Source organism: Podarcis tiliguerta (assembly GCF_965153285.1).
Source record: "Podarcis tiliguerta genome assembly, chromosome: 10".
NCBI lineage: Eukaryota > Metazoa > Chordata > Lepidosauria > Squamata > Lacertidae > Podarcis > Podarcis tiliguerta.
The window spans coordinates 63,242,720-63,267,368 of NC_139543.1; the positions used below are offsets into that span (position 1 = coordinate 63,242,720).

General features: G+C 42.1%; 2 protein-coding genes across 60 annotated transcripts in view; one reads left to right on the forward strand and one right to left on the reverse strand.

The window, feature by feature from the left end:
- The window catches only part of LOC310659256 (uncharacterized protein), a 516,050-nt gene that overhangs the window by 14,615 nt on the left and 476,786 nt on the right, over positions 1–24,649 (forward strand). For 2 of the 10 annotated variants that reach the window (XR_014502668.1, XR_014502669.1), the window contains exon 4: positions 6,088–6,141. The exons of 6 other annotated variants lie outside the window; for them this stretch is intronic. The gene's annotated coding sequence lies outside the window, so the exon portion shown is untranslated. Of the gene's footprint in view, positions 1–6,087; positions 7,463–7,781; positions 7,903–24,649 lie in introns of those variants that run through there. 2 more of the 10 variants (XR_014502670.1, XR_014502671.1) reach the window with 2 other exon arrangements.
- The window catches only part of CELF2 (CUGBP Elav-like family member 2), a 523,411-nt gene continuing 506,309 nt past the window's right edge, over positions 7,548–24,649 (reverse strand). For 14 of the 50 annotated variants that reach the window (XM_083402110.1, XM_083402090.1, XM_083402101.1 and 11 more), the window contains 5 exons: positions 23,223–23,354; positions 15,138–15,317; positions 11,648–11,791; positions 9,297–9,468; positions 7,548–7,832 (listed from right to left, as the gene is read on the reverse strand). In XM_083402110.1, coding sequence (XP_083258236.1) covers positions 9,341–9,468; positions 11,648–11,791; positions 15,138–15,317; positions 23,223–23,354 — 584 coding nt within the window. In that variant the 3' untranslated portion in view covers positions 7,548–7,832; positions 9,297–9,340. Of the gene's footprint in view, positions 9,469–11,647; positions 11,792–15,137; positions 15,336–23,222; positions 23,355–24,649 lie in introns of all 50 variants that reach the window. The other 36 variants (XM_083402104.1, XM_083402112.1, XM_083402124.1 and 33 more) reach the window with 5 other exon arrangements.

Here is a 24,649-nt window from a genome sequence, read left to right on the forward strand (position 1 = left end):
ATTGCACCAGCGACAAGCCTGCTTGCAGCTTATTTTCGCGGTAGTTTGTTTTCTCTGATAAAAAGAGAAAATACAATTGTGGGCCAACCAGCCACTTGGCACCCAGGAGGGCCATAAATATTGTAATAATCACTTTTCTCCTTAGAAATTTGTGCCGTTTCATTATCCATAGCGTACCACGTATGCCAAGATCAAAATAATCCCGTTCGGCACCTATGGCGATGCTCTTTATTTTATTGTTGACTTCCACTAGCTTTTTCTGAGCTCTGTATGTCTCTAACAAGCTTGTTCACCTGGTGGGGTTTTGGCTCAGGCTCTCCTACCTGTAGTTAAACCATTATTACTTCTGAGAAACAGTGGGCTAATTCCATATGCTGCCAGAGAACACAGAACTTCTGGAAGAAATCCCAATATTTTCCACATTCTACTCCCATCAAGCAACTTTTTGGTAGTAAACTTAATATGCTCCTGAAAAACAGAAACATGTAACTTTTCAGCCATTAATCAGAGGAAAACTTTACTTATGATTTTTGGTTTTTGTGTATAAAACACATGTGATTTTCTAAAAACTATGACTAAAAAGGCATCTCCAATGTGACTTCAGGCAAGCAATTAAATAATCTTATATTATCAAAATGATTAAAAGCAGGGAATAGGGCGGGGGGGGGGGAGAGCAAGAAGTTGGAGGTAAAATTGAGCAAGGGTTACTACAAATCTGCATTCACTCTCCAATCAGATGTTCACTTAGGTGGAATCGACTGTATCTTTTGTACACGACAAATAGAAGAAAAAAAATCAACAGGGACGTGAAACAGTGAGGTGTGCAGATGTATTACCAACACGGAATGACCACCAACATTACAACACACAGAGAGAAAGAGAGACAAGTATTAGGAAAATGGTTTAATATTGGAGACAGAAGCAAAAAACTGCATCACACAATAACATACGTTACAAAAATAAGTTTGACTGTTTCAACTACACGGTTATGTCCACAATGAAGACAGAAGAATCAGAAAAAACTTTTGATCTAAACAGCAAAAAAGCAAACCCCTACTTTTTTTTTAACTAATACATTTATCCACATAAAGTGACTGTGTACTCCTAAATTCTAATTTATCTTTATATTGTGTAACAGCACAATACAGAATAAAAAGTGAAACTTACCGCTTGCTTTAAAGACAAAATTCTAAACACTAAATATAAGCAAAGGGAAAGAATTAAACCAAGCCAAAGTTTGTTTGTTTTTTTAAATTCTCTTAAACAAAACCAACTTTCTTTCTACCAACTGGAAATCAAACTTGAAAATCAGCCATGATCTGGAGGCCCACAAGAGTAAGCCACAAAAATTTCCATATTATTATAATTTTTTTAAATCTCCAGTATAAAAAGTTCCACTGGTACAAAATGCATAAGTACAATCAAGTTTTAGAAATAGGAAAGCCTGTGGTTTGTGTGGTTTTTTTTTTTTGGCTCAAATTCCATCAAACAGCAAAATCCAAATTCATCAACGAAACAGAAACAATACTCAAATGGTCTTACAAGTTTCCCACTACTTTGCAGTAACTTTGGCTTTTCTCTGACAAAATCTCAAAAGGAAACCTAGGGGCACAGCCCGTTTGCGCCACAGATACAGCACCGCCACCCATGCGCAGAGCGCATCCCCCATGGGGATCAACAGAACCCTGTTTCCTCCTTCTAATATCTGTTTGTACGCAGCACGACAGGATGGTTGGGGAATTGCGAGGCGTGTTTCCCGGACGCGCATCCCTCCCCAGACCCACCTGGTTTTGATGCGCGTCTTTTGCGCACAAGTAACTTTCCTCGGACAATGAGGGAAGGCCAATAGTGCGCATGGGAGGATGTGCCTAAACCACAGAGAGAAGGAAGCGGAGTTTTGTTGAACTGATGGTACTCTTTTGTATATGGACACTGTACCCATAGAGCAAATGGATTATGCCACAAGGTCCAGACATTCTCAACTAAAAGAGAGTTATTCATAATCTACAAACAACATGTTCTCACAGCACAACACCCCGCCCGCCCACCCACCCTCCGGTACACAGGGTTACTTTTTTGTTTCGTTTTGTTATGACATCATTCAGAAAGATAATGAAAACTACAGCTTTTTTAAAAAAAACAAAACTCTTTTTTGTTTGTTTGTTTGTTAATCAGCACTTAAGTTAATAAGAACAGAAACAGTAAAAATGATTCCAGAGAGTAGCACAAGCCAAGGAATAATAAATAACCCCTATGGTGAAAGAAAGGTGAACTTGTTACTCCTTTGAAAAATGGCAATTTTGCTGAAATTGGTTGATTTTGGTTGGAAAACTACTTCTTTGTGCTTTTGGAGTTTGGTTTTTTGTAAAGCAAATTCCCCTCGTTCGAATAATTTTCCTTCCTCTGCTGTAAAGCTCTTTGCACTCTTGCAGCTTCCCACCCCCAGCATTTGATATTTTAGGAGTGAAAAATAACCTATGCGGGATCAGAAAAAGCAAAAAAAAGGGGGGAGTGTGTGGATCACGCGTGCAAGTGTGAATACTGTGTACAGTTAAAGAGCTTGACTGGCTGGTTTTCCTTGTGGCAGTTTTCCCCTGTCAAAGAGGCAAGCCCAGGGCTGGCCCAAGACATTTTAGCGCCTGAAGTGTACCACAAAATGGCACCACTTCCCCTCCAGGGAAGAAGGGGCTGAGTGAAGATCTACGTCGAGGACAAGGGAATAAAGATCTACATTGGGACCTGCTGCCCCTGTGGAGTCTGCCGTCTGAGGCAGTTGCCTCATCTTGTCTCATGGCTGGGCCGGCCCTAGGCAAGCTGCTTTTAAAACGTTATAGCAACTTACCTCTTTGACCACAGGAATGTCAAGGGAAACAGTCAGCAAAGCTCCAGATCTGTTGATGCTTCTTTCCCTGTCATATACATCTCCCTTCTTTGGATCTCTGCCTTTGTCACTACGGAACTGGTCTAGGCCTGTGAAATTCTTTTAGTTAAGTTCAAGATTTCCCCCCATTGCAAACGAGTGTTGCTTGAAAAATAGCTAGCAATGGGGGCAGGGAACACCTGCCGCAGTTGACACATGCAAATTGACAAGGAGATCTAGAGTTCTTTGAGTTTGGCACCGGCTGGTTGCGTGGCAAAGGATCGGTAGCTGGGTTGCTCACACTGGGTGCAATCCATTGTGCAAGGCTGCCATTTTAATGGGGCTTGTATGGGGCTTTGGTGCAAGTCCCATTGAAATGAATGGGGGGGGGGGAGTGTCCTCACTGAGTTTTTCTACACGAAAGGGATCCGAAGAGTTTGAAATAAAAGCACAATTATTTGGGAAATTTAAATGCCGAACAACAATATGTCCTGGAAAGACATATTATGATGATCCTATATTGTGGATCGGTATACATGTGATAATCCAGTAGGCAAAAATTGCTGCAAGAAGTACAAAATAGCCCTCAAAGGGTTTAGGAAGGCCCCAGCAGTAGTAAAAACATATGAGAATAACACAGAACATTATCTATAAGTGCGTGTGCTAGAAACCTTTTTTATTTTTATTTTATTTTTTTGCATCACTTGGATTCTAGTCCTTTCCATCCCAGGGCTTCTCTATAAAACAATCATTTGAAAGCAAAGAAGGGGTGTGTGATCATTATTTTGTATTTTTAAAAGATACTTTACAAGGGGGATTTTGGGGGCAGGGGGAAGGTAAGGGAAGGTTGACTGAAGTAGGAACAGACAATGGGGGATGATTATGGCACTTTCATCAGTAGCTTATAGGGCTGCTGACATGGTTTGGCCTGGAAAGGGGATGATCTGCCAGAATAGAAGACCCAAATTTGGTTTAGGAGTAGGAATGTTATCCGATCCAAAGTAAAAATTAAAAAAAGCCATGAAGGGTGTTATCAGCATCTTTTCTTCTGTTTTCAGTTTCCTGGGCTCTTTCCTGCAAACACTCAGGATTCGCAGAATCCCTCTCTTCTCTCTATGAAAGCAGTTTCGCCATAGTGAGTGTTTGCAGGGCTGTGCCCGTATATTGTCGCGACAGAGAATAAGGGGTACAAAATAGGTAAGGCAAAGATACCTTTTACATTGGACCACTTTCTGTTGATGTAGCATGCAAGCTTCTGAGTTACACAGAACACTTCCATCTAGCAAAATGGAATGCTGTGGCGATTAGTTAGGCAAGCAGAGAGTACAGCAAATGTAACATTTCATTTCATAGAGATGCACAGAGAAAGTGCCACCTGTGCTTGCTACGGCACTAAATCAAATATGTGACGCGTTAAGGGGAGGTAGGAAGTCCTAGACCAACCTCAGCCCTCCAGATGTTCTTGGCCCACAACTCCCATGATCCCTAGCTAGCAGGACCAGTGATCAGGGATGATGGGAACTGTAGTCTCAAAACCTCTGGAGGGCCGAGCTTGAGGAAGCCTGTCCTATACTGTACTGTTAAGGACACAAGCCAGGAAGCTTTGATTTGCTGTAGCTGCTCTCCATATGGCCGTTGCATGTTCAGGAAGTTTGCCTGCTCTTCACACTTTGCATGTTCATTGTGGGGAACACCAGCATGGATGCAGCAAACCTGTCATCTATGGAGTGCGTGCACTGATAAGCCCTAACTGACGCCAGCTCCCGGGTGCATTTGCAAACACCAGCACATAGATGTGACGCCAGCGCAACAACTCTGACCGATTTTCAACCCACAAAGCTTAGCGTCCAGGCATGGCCGGAGGCTTCCATTTGTCTAGCAGAACTTCTGCCTTTGCTCTGAACCACCGCCCCCCTCTCTGACACTTTCCGTGTCGACTCCCCTGAGTTCAAAAAATGATATGCCATGCCGGGTGGGAAGGGGAGAGACTCTCGTTAAAAGAAAACCCAAAGTGCTTACCTTTCTCCCACCCAGTTGTGCTTGCACGTTATAAAAATAACTTCAGAGCAAGGCAGAAGTACTTGCTGGATACCTGGAGATGCTTGAAGGGTTGTTTTGGTCTGTGGCCAAGGCATTTTGGGACGAGGGGGGCATCGGCGTACCTCTTGGGACACCATGTTTTAAAGTGTTGTGCTTTGCTTGGATAATATATATGCACTGGCTGGTTAGTACATAACTGAGCCTCTTTTTCTTCTCCCCTGCTGGTATGCCATCATACCCTCCAACGACCTGCTGCTCAAAATCAAAAGGCTCGTTTTTTGGGTCCTGAGCTCCTGCGGGAGCCCAGTGAACTCGTGCCAGAATGCCGGACCAAAAAACCAGGAAATTCCACGATCCAGTCAGAAGCCAGAATGGCTTCCATAATTCTGGGTTGAGGGGTTGAATGGAATGCCCTGTGACTTGTTTATTACAATTATTTCTGCCATGCCTTTCTGGATACTGACTCCTCCAATACATAGATCTAATGGACCCGATCCAGTCCAGACTACCTGCACTAAGAGTGCAAACAGCTTGTTTGCTGTGGAAACATCTGAGCCCATGAAAGCGGGTGGTTCGTGTGCCTGGTTTGTTCCGAAGATTAGTTGAGCGACAGCAAGATTTTTCCCTTCTACCTTTCAAAGAGTTTTGCAGCAATTCAAAAGTTTGCATGCTCCATTATCAACAGAAATCAGGTCAGATATTGCCCCACCTACTTTGCATCCATTAAATCTGCATCAATATATGACGGACAATTCAGGCAGATAACACATCAAAGCATTACGACATGTGTAAACCTCATCCATGAAAGTAGTTTTTTTTTATCTGCAGTGCACAATGAAGATTCATCCAGGAAGTTCTAGTGCATTGGATTTAAGCAAAAGTTTATTTCATTACAAAAATATTTTTTCCCCCTTAATGATTTCAAATGGTGGGTTACCCTCTCCTACCTAGGAGTGGTCATACAATACATAATTAAAGAATTTATTTTATTTTATTAATACTGAGTAGCATATTCCAGCAGCATATTAAAAGCTCTTTTAAGAAAAGACAAAAAAACCCCAAAGGCCTAAAAAGGAGATCTACAGTTACTATTTTTAAATATTTTCTTTTTAGTTATAGATACAGAAGAAATTTAGACAGCAGTAAAATATTATTATTATTATTATTATTATTATTTTGTCCTTCAGGTCTGCCCTGTGCATTTTTCTGATTTCAACCATGTATTAAATAAACCACAAAAAGTAAGTATATATATATTTATAGCTATAGATATATATATATATATGTATATATAAAAATAAACAGCAAAATGGTGAATGTATAAAAGTATTAACACTCAAGACAGCTCTGGGTGGAAAGGGTTAAAAGTTCAAAACTTTCTCACCTTAGAGGTTTCCATACATTATGAAGAAATTACATTGTGAGGTTTGCTTTCACAGCGTTGATGTGCAGAGTGGTTAGAAAAGTGAAACATGGGCACTTATACAATGTTTTACAAAAAACATCCAAGAGAAATAACAAACAACAACAACTTCAGGCAACAAGACCACAGGATAGCAAGTTAACAAACTTTTTAACCTCTTTTTCCTTTAAATATTAGGGATTCATACAAAACACATAGTAAAATACCCATGTTATCAAATTACTTCACACAAGAAACACACTGAAGCTCTAGGAAGAAAAGTACCTTTGGAATTTGGCACTGAAGATTTTTTTCACTGATTTCTTTTTTATTATTATTATTTCTTTAAAAGAAAAAAAACTGATCACATTTTGCTGAACACAAACACATCTAAATTGTCCACAATAATAATTTTTAAAAAAATATGACACCAATGCGTCACAGAAGCCAACACAAACTTAGTCTGGAATAGTTTTATTTTCCACATGAAAACTTTTTTTTTTTTTTAAATTTTAAGCAAACAACTTTTTCCGTTTTTTGAAATTCGTTTTTTTTTTTGTTCTGTTGTTGATATTGTTCAAGTAAAAACCAATTTCAAACCTGTTGCTTATAAACACAGAACACTTAAAGACCATAAGACCCATGATGAAACCACAACTTAATTCACAGAAGCACCAATGGAACAACAGCTAACGGTAGCCTTTCTCCTGTACATTGAAACAGTATAAAATATAGGTAATTTTCATGTGCATTAATTCATGGATTGTCTAACTTGTGAGTCAGTTCAGCAAAAGGTGACGGAAATAGGTAGCATTTGCCCTAAAACAGGGTAAATTTTATTTTTTTTTGTTATACTAATCTACAAAAAGTGGTTCTATATATATATTCTTAATGAGAAAGTGAGCCACCTAAAATGGCCTTATCAAAAAACTTTACACTGCCTGAAAAATGTAAAAACTATTACAGACCTCTAGAGACTTAAAATCAGACAGTTCTTCATTTCAAACTGTTTTGGAAGTAGTCTGTTAGAAACCAACATTCTGTCTCTGGACACATATTGCTATTGTCATCAATGACCAGCCAGAATGCCAATCTCTGTATAATACTTTCAAGTCTGGTTTTTTTTTATATTTTTTTATTTGAACACAAAAAGAAAAGGGGGGGAAAAAGGGAAAAAAAGGAACAACTAAAAAACCCTAACAAAACATTTTGCCACAGGTTGTGTGTGTGTGTCTTTTTTAAAAAAAAATTAAATAATCCTATTATTAATTTGACTAGTAATAAATTTTGATCTTGCATAAATGCAGCAATGCTTTTCACATTGACTTCCCAGAATTCGTATAGCTAGATGAGGTCACATGCAAATTTCAAAGGTTCAAACTATAGATCAAAGGTCAGTAGGAGAACCAAATTATGATGTGAGGTCAGAAAGACATCAGAAACAATGACGGGACGATGAAACTTTTTTTTTTTTTATAGACGCCACAGGGACATGCTAGGCAAACGATGAGCTAACGAGCATGAAGATGTCTAGGGAAAAACAAGGAAGAGGAAAAAAAGTTACGGAGAGTCTATGCAGCAGAAACAAAATCATTTTTTTTTCAAAAATGGGTGCAGGAGAAAACTAATGCAAATCTTGCAACATCAGAATATCAGCCATTCACGCAGTTTGCATTAACTGTACACTTGGCCAACAACGACGGCACAATGAAGGACCCCCCCAAAAGGAATCCATCTGAAAAGGAGTTAGAGAAGATGGATTCCTGTTTTATTTGGGGGGAGGGGGAAAGAATAAAGAACCAGTTTCAACAAATGCAACGTAAGGGGGGTGCTGTGTTGGAGTGGGTTGGGGGAGGAGAGGAAGATAGAGGAGAATAGTCCAAGACAACTAAACTTTAAACTAGATAATGGAAACTACGAACAGGTTAACCAGACAAAATACAAACAGGAGGATAAAAAAGCATGTAGGATGTAGAATTCAACGGTGAAAAAGCACCCATTGTTGGCACAGATACTCCAGAGACTACTTCAAAAGGATCTAGCTAGCAGAGAGAGCTGCTCTTTAGATATCCAATAAGTTAACAATAGGCAATAAATAACTTCCATTATTTCTGAGGCAGTAAAAATTTTTGTATAAAAATAGAAATGCTTTTTACAAATAAAATTTACAGGCCTGTGGCTTTCTTTTGTTATCTATTATTATTATTAAATTTTTTTTATCTTTCAAGAAACATCAAGTATTGTCACTCTTTTTATTTATTTATTTTAAACCCTGTAGCTTTAGAAACGGATCTCTAAGTCTTTTTTTTTTTTTACACTAAAACTCTAAAAAACAAATCCCCTAAGGACTTTAAAAAAAAAGAAAGAAGAAAAGAAAGAAAGAAAGAAAGAAAAACCGCAAGTGAAATATATAAAGATGACCAGTGTTTTAAACAGGATAATATAACATCACGTCAATCTGAAACTCTTTTTAGAACGAAAAATAGTCAAGCCCCTTCAATAAAAATCGAACTGAAGTAAATGTAAATAATTGGTTTTGTTTCTAAATGAGTTCCTCTCCTGGCACAGGGCCATTGATAGTAGCCTATTAACTGCTGGTGCCATTTGGATAAGTCTAGGTTTAGACGTTTGCCCGCTTTCATTATCCCCATCAAAAGTATTAAGGACACCCAGGCTGAGAAAGTTAAGCTGCGACATTTGTTCTCTCGAAAATTTTGATTCCTTTTAAGATTTTGGAGGGTGTGTGTTTATGTGTGTTATCCTTGTCAGGTTGGTTTTTTTTCTTTTTTCTTTTTCAAGTCAAGTTTCTAATTCAAATAAAGTATACCGTTCAGTTAGGTTAGCCAAGATTCCCTTATAGCAGGTGGGGACAATGGAAGCAAGTATTGTGAAAAAAAAAACACACAGCTGTCTCTTGGCGGTGGTTGGCAATGTGTTCTTATGTTCTTTCTCAACCTCCCCAAGGGGATGATGGGTTTTGCTCAAGGGACTTACCCTAAGAAATCTAAATTAATAGCAGTAAGCTTCTGGGGTAATGATCAGTAAGGTTTGCTGTCGTTTTTTGAGCGCTTCAGCTGAACTTTCAAGCGTTTCATCCCAATCTGAAAGCCGTTCATAGCCTGTATAGCAGCTTGTGCAGAGACAGGATTGTCATAGCTAACAAAACCTGCAATACACAAAACGGGTTGGGGAGAAAAAGGCATAAGCGTCAGCAAAAAGCAACGACAACAACTGCTGTAAAGTGCTTTTACTGTATAGGGAATAGGGATATTCACTGTATATATTTATGGTTGCATTTCAATTTGGGCAGCCCCATTCATCTCCTTTTTGATTGGTTACTGTTTCGTTCGTTTTTCGTTCGTTTCATTTTGTTTTGATTACGATGGAAACTCAGCCCGCCTTCTGATGCCTATAACTTTGGTGCTTGGTTTTAATTTGTTAACTTAAGGAAGTCCACAGAAGCAGTTTGGTTTCTCTTCCTACCTCCTTTGTCCCGAAGAAACTTATTTGGAGAGTCAGAGAGGCTCCCCATGAACAATATGAAACTGGCCATTGGGCACTTCTGGGAGGGTGGGTAAACACCAGAAACTGGGCTTGGATCCTAAGATAATTTAAGGAAATTTGTTAACCTTCTGCTAGTCATATGCCCAATACAGTACTGAGTTACACTGAGGCAGCATACATTTAAGTGTGAATATTTCAATATTTCATTGATATTTTCCCCCACAGCAATTCTAAAATGCTGTGTCTTAAAGTTATGGGTCTTTTGTAACCATGGACCTTTTCCTGATGTACCTACAATATTATCTTTCTAGTACGGTAGCCTGTGTCCTAGTACACATAAATTTTACAAAGTATTTCATGAAGTATCATTACTTGGGGAGGCTGCCTGTGTGGTTTAGAAACCTAGAAGATCAGGGTGGGGATCAAAGTCACTCAGGAGGTTCCCACTTCAGAAACAGCATGAGAGCAATCAGATGGAGATGTGTGGCAACAGATGGGGAGGAGGTGTGTCTAAAGGTCTGGTCCCGCAGTCCCATTCCAATCATGTTGCCCCTGTTAGAATTCCTGCTCCCGTGATTGCAGTCATGGGATTTTTGTCTATCACATGACGGTATATGTTTTGACTCCACAGAGTGGGAAGTGACGGAGACAGGATGTTTGTGTTACTGTGTTCCGTGAAGTGGGACTATTGTCCTTTGTCCTTTTTCTATTTGCTGTCTGATGCTAGAGAGAGAGGGAGCCATGTTGCAGTGCTCTCTGTGTGTTTATATGTAAATAAAGTAGATTAGCCAAAATGCTGAGTTGCTGGGGTTCTGTCACGTGCATGATGCACAAACGCTGAGGATCCTTAAGTGTGCCGGTGTCGGTTAGCATCGGTCGCTGTGATGTTTGGGCTGAAAAAAGCTTATGAAGCTCCCGAACGATCGACCAGGAGGGAGGGAACATGCCAGTCGGGCACGTGTCTCTGCCAGGGTCCTACTTGAGTTTAGGCTGAACTCCTGACAGCCCCTTCATGTCAGTAACCCATGCAGAGAGCTGTTTATTACAAAAAGAACAGTAAGTTCCTGCAGGAAACCCTCCATAGGAACACCTCCCTCATGAGATGTATAGAAATGAATGAGGTTGGTGCAAGATGGCAGACTCATGTGCGACCTCCATTCACATCTATTGGTGCTTCCATGGCACGTGGGCCATTCAAGCGGTGCAAGTAAATTTAGATTATATGGCGGGGTTGAGAAATACATACTGGCATATTGATGCCCAGCCATGTCATGTGGATTCAATGAAAAATGGGCACCATCCATTCCACCAGAAACACCCATCTCGAAGCACCCTTGAACCCTAGGCTATGAAGGGTGCCTTTGGTTTGGCTGCCTTGCAGGGGCAGCCGTAAAGATCTGTGGTTTTCTTTTCCTGAAGTGAAAAGCCAAGAATGCAAATATTTGTTATTGGGGAGAAGTATCTCAAACAAGATGAAGATAATCAGATCTGCCGAGAGGCAGAGAGAGAGATTTGTGTTTGGATGTGCAAGCTATTGCACATTTAAACCATGCACATGTGAGGGACAGCAATGCTTTTGTTGTGATTTATAATGTGTTGAGGAATACCTGTTGTTCTGAATGGGAAACAGGATGCTCAGTTACAGGGCAGAATGCTAGAATTGTTGAGTTGGAAGGAGATAGGCAATAATGCAACAATGCAACGATTTAGATATGCATTGTGAAAACAGCATATTATATCCACATCACTCTGAACACGAGGGGCCAGTACATAGGATGTTGAGTAAAAAGGAGACAGATCCTGTGTGTCTCTGTTGTCTTTGTGTGTCAAACGTTACATACCAAAGCACTTGCTCAGATTGGTCTGTTTGTCAATGAAGACTTTAGCAGAAATGACATTTCCAAAAGGCATGAACATTTGCAGAATGTCCTGGTCTCCAAACTCCTGTGGGAGGTGATAAATGAAGAGGTTTGCTCCTTCTGGACCTTTAAGAAAAGAGGAAACCATCAGAGATCAGCTGCTTTTGTTTTGTATTGAGAATGTTCATTGAAGATCTGGATGTTTCCATTTCAGGCTTCTGAAACACACACGTGTACAGGAAGATGCAACAAACTACACTAAAAATAAGTTTGACTTTAACTTGAACGCTACTTCAGTTTTCTAGAAAACAAAGTAGCAATACTTCCAACATTTCTTTTTAACTTCCCAAAGGCTAAGGAGAGCTTTTATATTTAAGGGTTGCTGTATTTTCGGGTGGGTTTCAATCACATACCACCAAATTTACGTTGTGTAGTTATGGTTGATTTGGTATCTTGTGCAACAAATCCACTCCCTGCCAAATAGACTTTTGTAATAAGCAAAGTAATGGGGAAAAGCACTGGAAATTGTGAGATAATATTTGCTGGGCTTACTGTCATATAACATTCCTGCAAACAAATCAGAATGAATACTCAATAAATAGCCGATGCCATCTAACCCTTCTGTAAACTTTATGCAAACAAATCGGGATGAATGCTCAATAAACAGATTGCCTAGAAGCGAACTTGGCCACAAGAAAATGCATTTACTAGGTTTAGGAATGGGGAGAAATTTGATTAAGTTTGCACTTATAGGAGCACCTACCAATTTCACATTTTCTGAAACAAAAAAAAAACAAAAACAAAAAAACCCCCACAAAGCCACCCTCTAATATTTGCACTTTTCCTAATTTTGCTGCACAGTTTCCTGGCCAGATGATAACGTATACAAAATTGTACATGCTAGGGCAAAGTGTGCATAAAAATGTGTGTATTAGTGAAAATGTATACAAAAATGCATGACATTGCTTTGTAGAAATTTGGAGAAAACTGCATACTAAGATGCTGATGAATTTTCATGAGGATCCTGGGGTTTTTTAAAAAAATGCAAATGGCTGCAGAAATGTGGAGAAGTAAATTTTAAAACAGGGAAAGGAGGAAATGAGAGAACCAAAACTGATAGATCCCTCCATCTCTAATGGGGTTGGATTGAGAGCAGCAGTTTGCCTTTTGTGCCTCCTCCTCCCTCTCTCTGAGGGCTCCCATATCCTTTTAAAAAAGCCATTATTGAAGGATGGGTGGACCATTTGGAATAACATGGAATATGTTGAAGGAAGCTGAAGTATGAGTAGTGAATTGGCAAACTTTCCTGGGGCTGGGATTTGCTCATGCAGATGGTCCGTCTCTTTGTGCAAGTGGTCCTCTGAACCCCCATTTATTTGCATGTTTACTAGGGGGGAAAAGCTTCTTTTCATAACATCTGCCCTTTGGTAAATGATAATAGTAATTAACTACCATACCTTTCATTCATACATTTTTTTGGGAAAGAATATAAACTGCTTAGTAAAATCTCTTAAGCAGTGCATCTAAATTGATCATCGATCATGCATCAATAAAATCAGTTTTAAAAACAAGTCTATATAACTAAATCATGTGTCTTGAGTAGGCTTCTTCGAATAAAAAGGTTTCCAACAGGGATCTAGAACAGTATAGCAAAGGTGCGTGCCTAATGTTAATATTCAACTAGGTGTTGTCTGGACACTCCATGCAGGAACCATTCAGATTAAGAAATGATATGGAAAAATTGCCTCCAATGATTATGTACAAGGTGAGTTTACAAAAACAACAAAACTATGGCAAATATATCTAATTTGGGGTACTGATGCCTGACCCCCATTGCTTTATATGACAGTCAAAAAACAAGGGTGCTGCTTCCTGGTACACACTTTTCCCTTCCAGTTTAGAATTAACAAGAAATATTATTGGTAATTCTGGAGTGATGTTAACTAGAGACGACAGCAATGGGAGCTTTATTTTGGACATATCTTGAAAGGAGAGCGGGAAAGCAGTTTTGGAAATCATATTCAATTGAAACAATTTGGTACCAATTTGGAAAACCAATATTTTAAAAAACGCCAAAAAGAGAGAGAGGAAGAAATGAGGGTGTGTGGATATCCCCTCCAATAAAATAACATAGTATCCCCCCTTTGCTTTGGAGATTAGGGAGACAGAAGAGGGATGGATGAGGGGAGTGAAGAGGGCAGAGAGTGTGAGACAGAAGCCTTGTTTCATTAAGCATCTTATAATTAGTATTAATTTATTCTCAGTGTTAACTTACTGGGGTTTATTTTGCTCTACTTGCACTGAGTACGAAGCAATCAATCATTTGTTTGCCTTCCCTCAAGACCCTCAATTAAATAAGGAGCCCTTCAATGTAACGGCGATAGATCTTGTCATTAACCTCCAAACGCAGTCTGGTTACAAAAGCCACGTGTTTGCAGTATACATGGAACCCAGACAGAGGAGCTCCCTTCGCACATAAGTGTGCGTTTAAAAAACAAAGCACATATCAGAATGCTCTTTATCAAAATGGCTGTTTGGCAAAAGCAGCCATGTGTGTTTTCACACTTCAACAAAAGATGGCAAAATTTATGAAGCAAATGCCATTGAGAGAAAATTTGGAGACTGGGAAATTAGATGTTTACAGGCCCCCTATATACTCCTCGTGCAGGATGTTTATTTACATGCACATACACACATATATAGGTATATACCATCATTATACCAGCATTGGCTTACTAAAACCATGAGTTTGGAATGGATGTTGGGAAGCCTGAATTCACTCCCACTGTCCTAAACTGAAGTTCTGCAAGAGTCAGGTTTAGTGGGTTAATGGGCTGTGGACAAGTTACTTGCCTTAAAACCTACCCGTTTCAAATAGCATTTGCAAGTCAGTGAGGGGGCATGGATGTCTTCATACAGCTTTTGATTTCAAAGTGTATTGGGGGGCGGGATGGGGACATATCATTCTCAAAAAACTGCAGGATAGATGTGGATTGTGGATAATGTTATGTGCAGAAAAGTTTCATAAATCAGTGGTGAGAGTACCCTGGATGCAGAGTGAGTAGGAATGTATACAAAGCCTGAGTAACCCTCATTTCTAAGGTGAATCCTCAATGTCTGGGCCTCTTTGAGATAAGGATAATAAAAAAAACACACCAACCTTTCAAAATGAAAGTAAGCAAAATGAAAGAGAGGCCCAATACAATGATTAATCTGATTTATAATTTTCAAAAGAAAGCAAGTACACACATCTTGCAATGTATTTTTTTTTTGGTCAATTGTGCTTAAATTTAAGTTGCCCCTAGTGCTGCGATTGGAGTGGAAGGCTGGAACATGTGACTGCTTAGCAAATAGTAATAATGTAAATTTAGGGAAGGGGCCACATGCCAGTTGTGTTGAGGCTCACATTGGAACAACGCTCTTCTCTTTGCTTTCCTTTGTTTCTCATTCACCATTGACCAAACATGCTTACCTTCCTTCTGGCTGCCCGCAGCACTTTGTTGTTGTAACAAGCTCTGACTGTACAATGTCGGCAGTGCCGCCGCGGCATACTGCTGAATCCCTGAGTAGGCTTGGGTGAGGGCATCCATTGTGCCAGCTGTACCATTCGTCAAGCCTGTTGCACCGAGTCCTCCGTTCAGGGCGGCCATACCTGAGAGCATTTGAGCAACTTTACAAAAAACCCAACAATAGAGAAAAGAAATTGCACTTATTCATTAGTGCTTTCCAAACGTCATTGGCATTAATATGACACCGATGACAATGGCCATGCATGCAAAATAAAAATCCAGACAAATTCACCAGATGGCACAGAGAGAACAGCAGCAGAAACAGCAACAACATCCCCCCCCGCCCCCATTTCCCCCAAATGTGCAAACACGAGACTTTGATAGGGAAATGACTTCGGCTACCAACTCAGTTTTCACATACAAACTGTCGCTGGCACGTTTTGGGGTCATCAGGATGGCTCTGCTACAATGAATAGTTAACTATGGCTATATTCTTTCTGAGGAGGCAATTTATCTGCCCGGGCACCTCGTGTGATGGGCAAAGAGCAGGGTAAACTGTAGTACTCTTCATCACAGCCTGAATTTCTGTGTCAATTTATTACAGTGGTGCCTCGCAAGACGAAATTAATCCGTTCCGCGAGTCTCTTCGTCTAGCGGTTTTATCGTCTTGCGAAGCAACCCTATTAGCGGATTAGCGCTATTAGCGCTATTAGCGGATTAGCGGCTATTAAAGGCTTAAGGGATTAGCGGATTAGCTGCTAAAAGGCTATTAGCAGCTTAGCACCTTAGAAAAAGGGGGTGGGGAGCGGAAAAAACCCTCAAGAATCGCAAGACATTTTCGTCTTGCGAAGCAAGCCCATAGCAAATTCGTCCTGCGAAGCACCTCCAAAACGGAAAACCTTTTCGTCTAGCGGGTTTTCTGTCTTGCGAGGCATTCGTCTTGCGGGGCACCACTGTATTTTGTAAATTGCCTTCGGCTTCCACCATCAGCATGAAGGGGTACAACCCAGACCAGGGATGGGGAACCTTTGATCTTTCCAACTCCCATCAGCCAATGGCCAGGGATGGTGGGAGCTGTAGCCCGGTGGAAAAACTACATTCTGAGCACCACTTCTGCTTGAATTGAAACTGGTCCTGCTTCGCCATCCATACCAGTTGGCTGTGAAGGAGTCCCTTTCCCTGGTTCTCCATCCTGCGAAGGAATCACGGCTCAGCGGTAGGGCATGCGGAAGGTTCCAGGTTCAGTCTCGGAAAGCCATTCCAGTTAAAACTACCTGAATCTCAGGGAGCAGGTGTCGAATAAGACCTCTGCCTGAGACTGTTGTCGCAACGTGTTCATTGGCTTCTTCCGCACAGCCTGCACACGTGTGTGCAAGTGCACATGCTCACACTCTGTGCAAAAGCGCCGGCGAACACACGGTGGGTGGAGTCTAGAGGGTGGAGGGTGATTTCAGCCCTCCACGTTTGCAAATTTGCCGCAATCAGTTTCATGCTCTGAGCAGGGCTTTAAACAGACCAGATGGCTGGGAGACTAAGAATGGCAGGAATAAGCTGCTTTGCGATGAAGTGTCTTTCCAAAAAGGAACAAATTCTTGAATGGATGGATGGAGGGATAGATAGATAGATAGATAGATAGATAGATAAATATCTTGTTAAAAGGATTTTTGCTAGGTCTGAGAAAGCAGCCAAGGAAGAGATGACAATGTAGGGCGTCTCCATCAGGTTCAGCCAAGAGACCAGCAACTTTTAGCTCCTTATCTTTTTGAACTTTTCCATTCCAGCTGGTCGTTATAAGAACCCCGTAGCTGATAACCAGCACCTGAGTTTGCTCCCCCCCACCGCCTTATTTTTATGTGTTCAGTCTTTTGTAGTATATGAGGTTGAGATCACTGACTGTCTTATTAACCACTATCTGGAAGCTGTCTGGGAAACGACTCCTCTTTGGGACAGCTGAAGAATGGATTAAAAAACACACACCCTATTTTAAAATAAATACATAGATGTCTCACTATGCCCTGGACTCCTGGGCTGCTGCCACCAGTTGGAGAAGTAGACGATAAAAAGATAAGTAAATCAATGGATGGGCTTGGTGCGAGGCAGTGTCATAGGTCTCTGAATCTTACGAATTCCCCAGAAATATTCAGAGTGAGGAACCGGTAGTATAAGTTGAGCTATGCGAAGCAAAGGAAATGCCTTGGGGGGAAAATCAACGCCTTCTGCAAGGCTGTGAAATGGTTCTTTCTCGCTCTAAAAAAAAAAGTATCAAGAAATCGGTTGCAGAACTAATTTAAGACAGGATTGGCAGTTGATGACAAGCCCCTGGGAGTGAGCCTGGTAGAAAGAAGAAGACGCTAACCCAATACTCCCTCGGCTTTTAAAACCATGTGGATTCTAGGACAATTCTACCCCCTGTGAGCATTTGATAATCAGCATAACTTCACCCTACAAGCCTCCTTTCTGTTTCCACCATGGTTTGTGCCAATTAAGAGGGTCCTAGTGCAAAAATAATACTTTTTGAAATGAGTTTCATCCAGGCAGTGCTAACACTTAGCAGATAGTTGTGACATTCCACAGCTTTACTTCAAGGAGGTGTCTTGCACTTCTAACTTGTGGGGTTGCAGGAAGGGCGGAGGGGTGCAAAAAAGAAACGCTGCTGTTATCTGACACCACCAACACATTACACAAACAAGTATAGGAAAGGAGGACATATTTTACGCCCACTGCCTTGGGAGGGGGAACTATTCAAATTCCCGCAAGAAGAAGAAGAAGAGGAGGAAGAAGAAGAAGGAACAACAACAGATGTATGCACACACCTAACAGTAGTTAATTAGAAGGGGGGGGGGGGCAGAAATGAGAAGCTTCAACTTAGGGAATAAGCACAGTAATTGTGAGATACAATCTGCTGGGTTATTTTATGCTTTCCAGAGAAATAGTGAGTGGGAGGTGGGACTATTTTTTCCTCTTCTTCATATGGGAACAACATGACATTTTGACAGTCTTGCCTGCTCCAATATCCAATGTGTGAGCCAGACTTCAGTGCAGATGGATGCACAGCAGGTGTGTGGTACGCAGAAGTCACCTGTGTGCGCACACAGAAACACCCAGCGGTGGTCCTGGCTCTAGCAGCAATGCCCCATCTACAGCAAACACTGCGTTTCCCGCAAAATGTTTGCATGCATCTCCCTAAAGGGAAGTTTTGACCTCGTTCGTTAAAGCCTTACTGTTCCCTAACCTCTTGTTGTGAGGGATCTCCTCAACATTCATTGGCTCGCCCCCACACATGCAGCTGGGATAAAGGAAGATGAGGATGGAGAGAGAGGGAAATCACATCCTATGGGGCAGGGAAGACACAAACTCCTCCCTGTCACAGAACACTGAAAGGTAACGAAACTCTTACTGGGGAGAAATCTGGTGTTCCGAATGGAATTCTGATTCCATCTCAACCAGCGCACCCAGATAGCATTTAAAATGCCTTCTTGTTTTATTTACAGGTTACAGATATCCCACAATGGTAGAATAGAATGGCATTGAAATAGGCAGGTCCTTTTTATGCCATTTATTCCTCAAATTACCATACTAAACATGTTGGTCCTCATAAAGACATAATTGGCCCAGCGGTTTTCTTCCTGGTGAAAAACATTTATTGTAAAAGTGCTGTGGGTACCAGCACAAACTGGCTGCCACTGACATCCAGAAAGGTCCTTCATACAGGTGAGTACTGTCTCATAAAACATTGGCCTCAGCTTATGGAAGACATCTGAAGGCAGCCCTGTTTAGGGAAGCTTTTAATGTTTAACAGACTATTGTATTTTAATATTTTGCTGGAAGCCGCCCAGAGTGGCTGGGGAAACCCAGCCAGATGGGTGGGGTATAAATAATAAGTTGTTGTTGTTGTTGTTGTTTTGTTATACACTCTGCCTTGTGTTCCAAGCTGCATTTGTGCTAGCACGTTGGCACTGGTACAGTGCAAAATAATGGGGTGTGCATCTGAGCTTCCCTGGTGACAGGTGGGCAGTTAAACAAAATTTGCTGGAAAAGACACTGCAATGTCAACAGTGGTGTTTGCTGCTGCTGGATTTAGGGCTGTGAAAATTGGCTGTATAACAGTGGCAGAGGTGTAAAAAAAAAAAAAGGAACAGGCAACTTTGGCACTCAGAAACGCTTGATTTTTCAAAACAACTTCTCTTATGCTTGGACGTTATCAGTATCTTGAGCTAAAGAGACAAATCCATTGTGAGAAGCAAGACCCCTGCTGCACAAGGACCCATGAAGCCTCACACAATTACTTTCATTTGGGCACCAAGTAGCCCTTTCTGTCTTCAGCGCAACCCCTTCTCCCAAAGCCTCACAATGACAAGAGATGTACGAGACACACGCACACCTACACACAAAAAGGACAAGTAAGAAATTCGACAGCAGGGACAAGAAGAGCATCATGCCGAGAACTGAAGCAAGCAACTTATACTGAGGAAGACACCCATTCCTCTGGGTACACCGTGATAGACTAAAAATTAGTGATGGCCAAATACATCCTGGCATTGCAGGAGGAAATGCAGGGAGTAGCAGCAGCTGGAAATTATGCAGGAAGTAGGAAAGGCAGCCAAACTAATAACCCCTGATCACTGCCTTTGAGTGAAAGCAAACAGCAAACCTGCACCCAAACTGTACAGGGCCACTTCTTTGTAGTTGACACCTTTGTGATTTGCTTCAAAGGCGGATTTATGAGAAACGTTCTGCTTGCCAGCTGACCTAGAAGCGTCTCTGTGGAAGGGGCTTTTTAGACGACACAAAACAGGCATGCTTCTACGCCTGATCCTGCCCCCACATAAAGAACCAAGAAGGGACCCTCACCCTAGCACACTTGCCCCCTACCTGGGCACCATCAGGGAATGCTCCACCCTTGAGGCCTTTTCTGTCACCAAGGCAAGCATCAGGGTTTGCATCGCGTGTGCTCACAGTTAACTTTTAGCTGAGCCCTGAGCCTATCTCACACAGTTTCAAGCATGCTTTATCGTTTTTAAGAACGACCATTTCATTTTCAACACCCCCGAGGGGTTGCTCACCTTCCAGTACACATGGCTGGAAGAGAGCCTCGGGTACACATGCCTTCTGCCACACATGGAAATTTAGGTGTGAACTGATCCCTATGTGCCCACGTCCACCCACAAGTATTATCTCCAATCATCAAAAAGAGGCAGACACGTTGTGCGGGTCCTGTAGGGATGCATGCTGCACTTTGAACACACTGGATGTGCTTCTCATGCCCTTTTGCATCTGCGAACACACTTGTGTGGGTGGTATAAACCGATTCTAACCAGTTGGCAAAGCTTTTCACAGGCAACACCCTACATCCGAAGCACAAAGCAGACCCAGAAGTTGGTAGGTAGGTGTCTCTCTCTCTCTCTCTCTCTCTCTCTCTCTCTCTCTCTCTCTCTGTGTGTGTGTGTGTGTGTGGACTGAGCTCCCCGAGAAGGGTGAAAAACCAAGTAAGCAAGGTGAAAACAGAAAGATAACAGGAACACAAAATATGCCCCAATTACGGGAAAGAAAACACGAGACTCAGACATCTGTTAAACATAAGTACAACAAAAATCACTGACAGCAATGAGTACAAGTAAGAGGCATTTCTCTTTTTAAGAAAAGCAGAGCTCTAATAGCCTCCTGTTCACATCTACATATACTACCTATTAGTCCACTTTGTGCTTCTGATCGAACAGGCTACTACTGATCATCAAATAATTCTTAACAGGTATTCTGAACTGACACAAATGGGCCTGCAACGCCAACTGCACTCTTTGTAGTCAGACTCCCGTGCCAGCCGAGAAGCTGAGATTCCTTAACTGCTCTTTCCTAGTATGAGCAGCCAAAGAGGCTCTGCCAGTTACACACCTCACTTGTTCTCTCCTGCGTTTCCCCGTGCCTTGGCTTGTGAGTGAGAGAAAGGGAGGGCTACACGAGGTCTGATGGGGCTCAGGAGGCTGCGCCGAATGCCAAGGCCGCCAGCTGCCTATCTCCAAAATAGACTCCTTCCTACGAAACCTCACGCCGAGTAAACCAGCTAATCTCTTAAGACCCTAGAAACAGATTTCGCGAAGATGCTGCTATGAACTAGCGCCGCTAAGCCCTTGGAATGCATTTCCAAGGAAATACCAATTCTTTGCTGTACGGTGCCTAGTCACGAGAGGAGGCTGGACACTGACAGGGCAGCAGATTACGGAAGGGGGCAGCCTCCCGTAACTTAGTGTCCCCACACAGATGTTTTGGTCTACAGCTCACATTATCCCAAGCTGTAGCCGAAAGCATCTGAAGGACATCAGGTTAGGGACAGCTGGATTAGGGTTTTCAGATAGGTCAAGGACCCTGTACTACACCCCATATCTGAAACTGGGCACCCTGTTTCCTTGACAATGGGAGAACTGCTGGTAACTTGCCCAGCACAAACAAGAGAACAACTCTGGCATCTATATTTCAGTGTTAGTGGTAAAATGTGCAAGGCTGTGGTATTTAGGTCACAGTAATGTGTGAGACTGATCTGACACCGATAAATCATAGAACTGTAGAGTTGGGAGGGACCCTGAGGATCATCTAGTCCAGTGGTCCTCAACCTGTGGGTCCCCAGATGATGTTGGACTACAACTCCCATCATCCCTGAGCTCTGGCCTTGCTAGCTAGGGGTGATGGGAGTTGTAGTTCAACAACATCTGGGGACCCACAGGTTGAGAAAGGCTGACCTAGTTCAACTCCCTGCAATGCAGGAATATGCAGCCGTCTCATATGGGGATCGAACCTGCAACCTTGACGTTATCAGAACTGTGCTCCAACCAACTGAGCTATCCAAATACACAACTCCGTTCTTTTCATCCGTGATCTAATTAATACAAGAAAAGGAGATTCCGGCTAAACATCAGAAATAACTTTCTCACGGTAAGAGCTGTTCAACAGTTGAATAGACTCCCATGAGAACTGGTGGTCTCTCTTTCCTTGGAGGTTTTCAAGCAGAGGTTGGGTGGCCATCTGTCATGGGATGATCTCGTTGAGATTCCTGCATTGCAGGAGGTTGGACTAGATGACCCTCGGCGATTCTATGACTGAGTTGTCAATGGATTTCAATGGGCATACTCTGAGTATGACTTACTAAACTTAAGCCTATGCCCTTAGGGACACTGGGATTGAGGTCCACATGGACATCAGTATTGGGGATCATGTAGACCAGGGGTGGGGAACTGGGGGCCGTTCAGATATTATTGGATTCCTATCAGCCCCAGATAACACACCCAATGGTCTGGGCTGATGGAATTGGGAGAACCACATGTCCCCCATTCATGATATAAGCTGAGCGCCAATGCATGCACAGATAGCCCTCCTATTGCCAGCAAACAAAAGCATGTGCAGGGCTGCTTCCCTAGATAATGGCTAGGGATGGTGGAGGAGTCTGCTTGAAAAGAGTTGCACACAAAATTTGCCAATTCTGACCCAATCGAGCTTTGCCCACATCAGACCGCCTCTTGGGCTGCTTCAGGTAATATGCAATGCCTTATGCAACTGTCTTCTGGAAGCCAGAAATGAAACTACCACTATTAATGGGGGCACACTCTACACCTCTTGGGCTTAGCCACAGTCCACTGTAATTGTGTGCTGCTGCTACAAGCAGCAGCTACTACTGGCAATAGCAGCAGCAACAGGAGCCTCTCTGCTATTCTGTTCTCTTTCAAATGGAAACGGCATCTGGCTCTTCTGAACCTGAAGGTGATTGGCCTTGAGAATCAATGCTAGCTACCCAAACACAGACCTAACTAGAGAAACACCCTGCAAGAGAAACACAATGTTGTGAAGAAATGTTAGCAATGGCATCACGGTCCTTCAGCGAGGCAAGACCCGTTCAGGCCAAGTCACTGTGGATACCCAGAACAGAACTTTGTCAGTTTCACCCCATGTATTTTGCACATGTATTTTTCATAGTAACATTCACTGTATTATAAACGGTCAAGTGTTCCTACGGTGATTACAGGGAAATTGCTGGAGTGTCCACCACAGCAATAAATACTCACTGTTTACGGTACCTGCTAGTGCATTAATATTATTCAATCCAACAGTGGCTCCCGCCAATCCTTGGAGAGTCCCCAGAGAAGTCAAGGAATTCATGGCCGCCCCAGCTGTGGAATTTGCTGTTGATGCAGCCACTAAAGGAGGCAAAAAAGAGGGAGAAATGGAGCGCCCAGTTATTCACCCACAAAGAACCATTAAGTTCCATGCACTCTCACAGTGATAGACCACAGCATTCCTGCTTGCAAGTGTAAGGAATCAAGACAACCTCTAGTACTTGCTTTGATAACTTATGTTTTCAAAACACATAAAAAGTAGTAGGCTGAAACCTAGGATCAAGTCACATGACACCACTTTCTAGGACAAATGGACTTTAAAAATAAATAAACAAACAAACTGAATTCACGGTAGTGTGTGTCACATTCAAGCCAATGCCAAGATGGGGAAAAAGAGAGCAGTCAAAGATGCAGAGTCCTGATGATCTGTTGTAACAATCTGTCCTATCATTAGACCAACCACAATTAGATGCCAGCCAAATGGGAAGAGGGCTCCTTGGGGGGAAAGGGTGGGATAAAAATTGAATTAGTGAACAAATTAATAAAACAGCTTTTTAATTCCACTTGGGTTTACTTGAATAGATTGTTGTTTTTTATATAAATACATACTGTGCAACTCTGGAGTATAATGGAGGAGACCGGGTGTAATCAGAATACAGTCATACCTCTTGTAGCATTCGCTTCATGTTGCGGATTTTCGGGTTGCGAACGCAGCAAACCCGGACGTGTATATTTCCGGGTTTCACTGCACACGCATGTGCAGAAGCGTTCTGCACGCTTTGCACATGCGCAGAAGTGCCACTCTAGTTGCCGTCTTTTTGGGGTGCGAACGGCACCCTGGAACGGATCGTGTCCACAACTAGTGGTACCACTGTATTGTTTCCCTAGTGTAGATGTTGAGTGGCTTCCTTTAAGGAAATACATGCTCTAGGAATTTGTTGGGAAATTTGAACTCCCTTGGAGCAATAAGAGAGTTCAACGGTAAGATCTCCCTTGCACATATTTTCTGGAAGCAATGGATACAACCAGACATACTTCTGAGTAAACATGCACATCAGCACAATGTAAGGCTGCAGCCCTGAGGTGCATGGAGTAAAAACTGGAAATGGTTCAGTCGCCCTTTTCAAGAGTGAAATTGAGAGCAGGAAGAAAGACCACTCTTGTGTTCTTCTGTCCTTGTTATGTACTGAGTTGAATAGGATCCAAACTGCAGCAGTCTGATTGGTCCTAGAACAATAGGATCCAAAAGGCAGCAGTCTGATTGGTCCTAGAACAATAGGATTCAGAATGCAGCAGTCTGATTGGTCCTAGAACAATGCAGCAGTATGATTGGTTGGCAGGAACCACCCAATCATGCTCCAGATAGAAGTGAATCC